Source organism: Drosophila subpulchrella, chromosome X (genome assembly GCF_014743375.2).
Source record: "Drosophila subpulchrella strain 33 F10 #4 breed RU33 chromosome X, RU_Dsub_v1.1 Primary Assembly, whole genome shotgun sequence".
Lineage (NCBI taxonomy): Eukaryota > Metazoa > Arthropoda > Insecta > Diptera > Drosophilidae > Drosophila > Drosophila subpulchrella.
Genome location: NC_050613.1, coordinates 19662417 through 19669914, shown reverse-complemented (window position 1 = coordinate 19669914; position 7498 = coordinate 19662417). Strand labels below are relative to the sequence as shown.

The window sequence follows — 7498 nt, the reverse complement described above, 5'->3', positions numbered from 1 at the left end:
TTTCATGTTACTTTTTTCCGAATTTCCAATGGGTTTCAGTATGGGACCCCAAAACTGCACTTACAATTTCCATAACTTGAGTTATTGGATCCCGATTTTGAAGTGGGATGCCTTTACGGATTGGTGGATGAATTCTCTAACGATCTACATTAAAATATTCCATTTAGGAGAGGGTCAAAATTTTAGCCTGCTTTCCTGTTACTTTTTTCCGAATTTCCAATGGGTTTTAGTATGGGACACCAAAACTGCACTTCCAAATTCCATAACTTGAGTTATTGGATCCCGATTTTGAAGTGGGATGCCTTTATGGATTGGTGGATGAATTCTCAAACGATCTACATTAAAATATCCCTTTTATGAGGGGGTCAAAATTTTAGCCTGTTTTCATGTTACTTTTTTCCGTATTTCCAATGGGTTTCAGTATGGGGACCCAAAACTGCACTTCCAGATTCCATAACTTGAGTTATTGGATCCCGATTTTGAAGTGGAAGGCCTTTATGGATTGGTGGTTGAATTCTCTAACGATCTACATTAATCTATTTCTTTTAAGTGAGGGTCAAAATTTTAGCTAGTTTTCATGTTATTTTTTTCCGTATTTCCAAAGGGTTTTAGTATGGGAACCCAAAACTGCACTTCTAGATTCTATAGCATGGGTTTAGATTTTTTTATCATTGATTGATTTTGATTCCAAACGCGCACTAACGGTTAATGTAACCTATCGATACTTTTACAATCGACTTTTGTGCTGCTCTAATCCGGAACCTAATGTTTTTTAAGTCGAGTCGTGTGTTTTTAACTCTGTTCACATAAATCATTGTTTACGTTGCCAAGTTTAAAATTTTCAAGTCCACAATACAAACGTACTCCTCCACATAAATAAATCAGGATTGGATCGGCATAGGATCGATGACACATCCATCGAAGAGAACCCACTAGAATACGGGAACAAAGTCTAAACGGGAAATACTAGTACTGCATTACGAAATTCGGGACAAGACCACGTAGCCAAAAGATGCCCATTGATACGCGCGAGCTGATGGAGGCGATAGCCATCGTGGCGGACGATCACAATGTCCGCGTCGCCGTGAAGCAGTCCGGCAAGGGAGCGGCCATCTGCGCCGCCTGCTCCTTCGCGGGTGGCATGCTCCTGGGACCCGTGGGACTGGCGGTGGGCGGGGCCGCCGGTGGTGTAGCCGCCTACAAGTTGACCAGCGGTATGTATTGATTGAACTCCAGTCAAAGAGCCGCCTTTCCATGTATGACATTGCCCGCCAACAGGATCATTCCGGCCGCTGGGCGAAGTCATCCTGAACGACCTGACCGACAGGCAACGCGAGCAGCTGGTGCAGCACGTGTCCAAGGCCGTAGCTGATATTCACCCCACGGATGTGGTGATGCTCCTGCCGCTGATCGTCCAGAACGCCTCCATCCAGCAGGCTGTGCTCAACACGGTCATGTCGTTTGTTACAAACGAACTGCGCATGCAGATTGTCGACTGACCTGCCGCGCAGGGAGGATGACGAGAGATTTGGTCTGCGATCTTAGTCGAAACCGTTGTGATTTGTGTAGGTTTATTAATAAATACTCTATATGTACATAAATATCTGGGTACGAACGAAGGTGGGCTCTCCTACTCCCACTCAACATTCACCTGCTCCCAGTCGTCGACAAAAGGCTGGTCAATGGTGTCGATTAGCAGGCCACAGAAGAGGCAGTCCGCCGCCACGATGTCCTCGATCTCGGTCTTCAGTGCCGCTCTCTTCCGCTGCAGCTCCTTCGCCTGCTCATTGCTCAAGACAAGCGACTGCGCCTGCGCTGGCGGCTCCACCTCGGCCTCTAATTGCTGCCTTAGGGTGGTGAGGCGCCGCAATTGCTCCTTGCTTAGCATGGGGACCACTTGCTTTTCCAGGCAGTCGCTGTGGAACTTGTGGCCACAAAGAAAGAAAAAGAAGGGCTTCACCAGCAGCATCATCTCGCAGATAGCGCAAGTGTCCTCTGCATTCATGGTGATGCTCCACTCCCGCACTTCCTGCAACTCGGCGGTGATGCGGTCGGACTGCTCCTGGGTTTCGGCCATTTCGCGCTGCAGCTCCTGGATGCGCTTATTGTATTCCTGTCGAGCAAAGAAACTTATTGGAACCGAAGTAAACTACAATAATTGAGATTTTCTCATACCCGCAAAGCATCGCAGATGGGCTCCTTGAAGTTGTCAATCTTCTCAAAGTCGGAAAAGAAGGGCAGCAGGTCTTCGATGCGCAGAAGATCGCACTCCTTGAGGAGATTAAGCGCCTTCTTAACGTCGTCGGTTCCCTTTATGTCGTGATAAGCTGTAAGTAAGTGAGAAGCATTAGCTGACTGATATGTGACACTGCTGCTTTAAATCAAGATACCTATGCGAAGCCAGAGCTTGCGGCGCAACTCGCTGTCCGACGGCCTCGACGCGGTCTCCTTGGCCAGCTTCATGTCAAACGTGAGAGCTAGATCCACCGCGGACAGCCATTTGCGCAGCATGCATTCGAGGAAGACGCGGGCCTCCTTCACGTCCAGGTCGGTGCACACCTTGTGGGCGTAGAAGATGTCGTAGTGCACGAGGGTCTCGTCGCGGCCCTGGATCTCGAGGTACTTCATCAGCAGCTTGGGCTCGTGCTCGGCGTACAAGTGCAGCAGGAAGTTATGAATGGTGTCATCCGTGTTGTTTAGCTTGTAGACGGCGAACTCGAGGTATCGCTGTGTCTGCTCCCGCTGCTCGCGAGTTTCCATGAGGATGAGCGTGGGCACCAGCTTCTGCACCTCCAGTCGGGAGCCCTGGCTCATTAGGGCGTCCACCGTGGGCTTCGGCAGCTTCACCATCAGTTCGGGCGCGTACTTGTAGAAGAGTTCTGGGTTCCGTTGATTGATCAACGTTTGCAGTGCCTCGGCATAGCACGAGGCCTTCAGCTGCTGCCCCACCACTTCATCATAGTCGCCGATGGCGATGGCAAACTGGGCCATGTTGTGGGGATCCGCATGCTCGGCGATCAGCTGCTGGACGGAGTCGCGATTTTGCCGCGTACAGGCCAGCACTGGAGCCTCCATCATGAATTCGTCGTACTCCGTCTGCCACGCCTTGCGCCACTCTTCGTCCTGGTCGGGCATGTTTATCTGGATGAGATAGAGGTCAATGAGCCAGATGACCAGAGCCTTAATGCTGTTCGCTTCTTCCTCGTCGACCGCCTCTATTTCCACGGGTTTAGTGGTCAGTCGGCTGAGACGTTTCTTCACGTAGTTGATGATAGGTCTTTTGTCCGGCAGCACCATGAACTTCAAGCATACCTCCTCGAAGGACTTATCCGTCTCCGCGTAGTAGTCAGCCGCCACTTGATAGGATCCGTCCGCGAAGGCGGCGTCCGCTCGCTGGCCGAGCACAAGCTGCAAGTGCTCGGGATCTTCGGCTGCGTGCGCGGTGGCTAGTTCGTATTGGCCCTTGTCGAGGTAGATGCGCCAAACGTTGCGCTCCTCGCGCGTCACCCTCAAATTGAACACGTTCTTTACGGTATATACGTATATGGAGCCGGTGAGTTCGTCGCGTTCGATGTTCAGTAGCTTGCCAACCCGGGCCTCGTCGAAGGTTTCCTGGTAGACCTGCTCCTGGTTCAGCAGACAGATGGCCCGTATGTGGTCCGCGTACAGCAGCACGGCGTGGTACTCCGTGAGTACGAATGATTTGGGAATGTTGAGACGCCGCTCCTCGTACGACAGGTGCATGGACTTCTCGAAGTCCAGGTTAATCAGCGTGCTTCCTATCAAGGTAGTGGCGCTATTGGCCTCAATGGAGAGCTGCAACCCAAAGCTGTTAGCGGACGGAAGCTTTTAGAAGCTACTTATACTCTACTCACCTCCCCCACGCGGATGCCCTCTCCACACAGCCATGCCCACTGCTTTGGATACTTGCTGTTGGGCGGGGCGAAGAAGCGGAGCTGCGAGTAGCTCAGGTCGGTCTTGCGCTCCTCGCAGTGCGGCTCCTGCACACCGCTCACATAGCCGGCAAATATTGCTTGCATAGAGCGCTCCTCAGCCTTTAGCGTCTCTTGGAATGTGTAGATGCACTCGGGACTGGTGGCCACGATAATGTACCGACTGCTGTTGGGCACCCGCAGCAGTTTGAGGCCCGTGATGGGGTATTTGGGACGACCCAGGCCCAGGTCATAGAGCTGCTTGCGCTGGACGTGGCCGTCGGCGGCGGGGTTCAGCTCGGTCTCGAAGATGAGGCCACGACTGGTGCCGAGCAGTATGGAGCCAGTGGTGGACTCATTGCCGTGGTACGGATTGAAGGCGACGGACGTGATCTCGTGGTCCTTAAACTTCTCGATGCGCCGCACCTTAAGCTGCTGCGCCTGGGGCGACTCGAGGCAGTGAATGTAAAGGAAATCAGGCGAGACGCCGGCGGTAGCGGACTTTGGCACTAGCGCGATGATGAGGTGATGGCCGGTGGGGTCCAGGAACATTCTGGTGATCTTGTAGCCCGAGCCCGAGAGATACTTTTCCAGGGCGACCTCTGTAAGGACAAAAGGCAAAGAGTGGAAAAAGCTGGAGCAGGAGTGGATGAGGCCACTTACCGCCCGGCGGGATTGCGCGAGGCAGAAAGAAGCGCAGCAGGGTGGTCCGCTCCGGCGTGCCCATCAGGCAGAAGAGCCAGTTGCGGGAGACGGTCAGGTGCATTAGATCGCCGGTGCAGTTGCTGGGCACGCGTAGCACCATCTTGTGCCTGCTGAAGATCTCATCCTCCTCGTCCGTCTCGAAGGGATTGCCGGAGGCGGTGGCCACGTACGAGTTGCCGGCGCCGGAGGCATTGCGCTCGATGCGAGGCAGGAACTTGGGCTGATTGGGCAATCCCTGGGCCATTCTGCTGCTGTGTTTTCCTACAAAGGTCTGCAGTGTTTATTTCCCCCAATCCAATACGCCCCAATCGAAAAAGTGATGGCACTGCGGCTATCGATAGTCCGATGACCAGCTGGCCATAGAACTATCGAAAGTCTCTGGTGGCACTGCAATCGGTAATCGGTTTGGGTATCGAATTTAAAATATACAGCCGTTATCTTTTGAATGGATATGCAAATGGGAAATCCCCAAATATGCCTCCCAACGAATACTTTATTTTTTTGTTTTTTTTTTTTTTATTAATAATTAGTGTTTTCTTTGTATACATGTAATTATATTATTTATATATATTTATGTTGGATGCGTGCTTTCCTGCCGTCGTTAAACATGTGTGTGTGTGTCCATACTTAAAATGGTGTCAGTACACTTGAGCATGCAAAATGCAATCCGTCATGATAAGCATCTTTTACACTTCTCCTGACTCGATCTCTATATATCTTTTGTATTTTCGATCTTAACTGCTTCTCCCACATCCTGCGTTGCGTTAATAATGCTGTCAGGGGATTTTGTTTGATTTTTCAATAGGGTTAGTAATAAAAAAATGTACAATTAGTTTGTATACATGTATGTTTGTATGCATGAAATGAGTTTCTTGTTATTTGTGCCATTTATTTACTAACGTGTAATTTTTTGCTTGACTTTATGATAATTATTCATCTGTTTTCTCCTTTCCTTTTCTATTTCTTTTTTTTTCGTTTTATTTTGTTAATAAATTCGGACTTTAAAAGTGTTCGAAATTACATATGTATTATTTCTAGTAAATCCTACAAAAAAAAAATAGTAATATTATTATGTTAAATGTTCTTTCAGGTTTCCTTCAAGTACAACTAATCTGCATATGATGTGCCTTGATTTGTATCGGTTGAAGGACGTGTCAGCGTGTAAGTGTATCTATATCTGCATCTGAATCCGAATCCGAATCCGTATCCGAATCTCTGTCGCATCCGAGAGAGTGCGCCGATTCTCAGTGAAATATGCATGTGAGTATGTATAGCCGAAAGTATGGAAAAATGCAATCGCATATACATCGTATTTGACTATTAGATAAAATCCAAAAAGTTCGTGTTCCGAGTCTGATTCGACATTTTCTCTTTTTGTTTTTCATTTGTTTTTTGTTTTGGTTTGCTTGCTATTAAGCTTAAACATCGTTATCGCTTATTTGGCGCTATACAATTAATTTTTAAAATTTAAATTTTGTAGTTAATCACAGATTTTTGTTTTAAATACCGAAAAGTTAAATTAATAAACAGCGTAGTTCCGAAATGTATTTGGCTTTGGGCATATTTACATATGCCTATATATGTACATATGCCTGTACACATATATAGAATTATATATGTATGTATATATGCACATGTATTGTATATAATATAATAAATAATTTTGACTAATAATTTTCAATTATCTAATTGTTTTCCGATTTAAGTTTTGTCTTCTAATTTGTAATTTGTAATAATTTTTCCTTTTCTTATCGTATTGAATGTTTGTGATATGCGTTGCATTTTGTTCATCATTGTAGTAATTTTACGCTTTCTTCGATTATTCAATTTCAATTTCAATTTCAATTTCTAATTCATATTCAATTTCAAATTTTGCTCACACATACATGTACAAGGTACTTGCGCATGGGAGAGTGACAGATAACAACAGATAAATAGATATTTAGATAGAAATTCAGTGACTGTCGAATGTCTCTGGTGTCTTAACCATTATGCATTTATGTGTTATGTGTAGGTTGCCTTTGGGTGGGGAAAGTGCGTCAAATATGGGGGTATACATATACGTTTCTATTTCTAAGAATATCTTTATACGAACTTTAGAGCTATAAACTACATTAATATGATTCAAAATCTTCTTATTAATGGTACGAATATATGCGTCGTTCTATCAGTTTATTTTGGCCATGCTAGATCCTTTCGTTAGAAATTCACCAGGTTCTGATTCTATTTATTTATTTTCTGGCTGCGGGGTCCGTCTGTATAGTAAGTACGATCTAGGGGCGATGAGGGGTTTGCCGGTCGAGGAAAAGGTTTATATAGGGGTTCCCTGAGCATTTGTAAGCTTCCCTGAGTTTTCCCGAAGTTTCGCTTTTCGAGGCGATTAAGGTTAAACAAAAGTCTTGAAATAAATTAGTCACAAATAAAGTATATGTATCTAAACTCCCAACAACGTTTACCGTTTGGGGCCGAGGAAAATATGGTTTGTGTTTGTTTTGCTTAAAATGATTTGTTTATTTTGTAACATGCCAAAAAGTATAATTTTGAATAGGTTTTCAATTGGATACATAAACAATAAGTGTATAAAGAAGGTGCACAAAAAATAATACAAAAGTTCGCATTCACAGTTTCGTTGAGTTTCTAAACATAAATTTTGCGAGTCAGACTTACTGTCTCGTTTGCGGTAACATAATTTAAAAAAATATAAACAGCCAAAATGGAATTTCGTACTAGGAAAATGAAAATTTTTCACTTTTCAAAGATTTTTTAAGATCACAGTTTGTTTTGCATTTGCATTATTTTTCGTTCTTGTCTCTGCATTTCTTTTTGTAGTCATAATATTAAAAAAAGTATTAAATGTCTTA

The 7498-nt window shown here is 45.7% G+C and overlaps 2 protein-coding genes across 2 annotated transcripts; one reads left to right on the top strand and one right to left on the bottom strand.

Annotated features, from left to right (window-relative positions):
* The first annotated feature begins 731 nt into the window (after positions 1–731).
* On the top strand, positions 732–1601 carry LOC119556918 (protein C19orf12 homolog). The gene is made up of 2 exons (XM_037869405.1): positions 732–1214; positions 1279–1601. The coding sequence occupies exons 1-2, from the start codon at positions 1013–1015 to the stop codon at positions 1497–1499; spliced, it is 423 nt and encodes a 140-aa protein (XP_037725333.1). The 5' UTR covers positions 732–1012; the 3' UTR covers positions 1500–1601.
* LOC119556917 (vacuolar protein sorting-associated protein 18 homolog) lies at positions 1543–4954 on the bottom strand. Its single transcript, XM_037869403.1, has 5 exons — positions 4596–4954; positions 3876–4534; positions 2391–3816; positions 2176–2327; positions 1543–2113 (listed from the first exon to the last, which is right to left on the bottom strand). The coding sequence occupies exons 1-5, from the start codon at positions 4879–4881 to the stop codon at positions 1631–1633; spliced, it is 3006 nt and encodes a 1001-aa protein (XP_037725331.1). The 5' UTR covers positions 4882–4954; the 3' UTR covers positions 1543–1630.
* Between the last annotated feature and the right edge of the window lie 2544 nt (positions 4955–7498).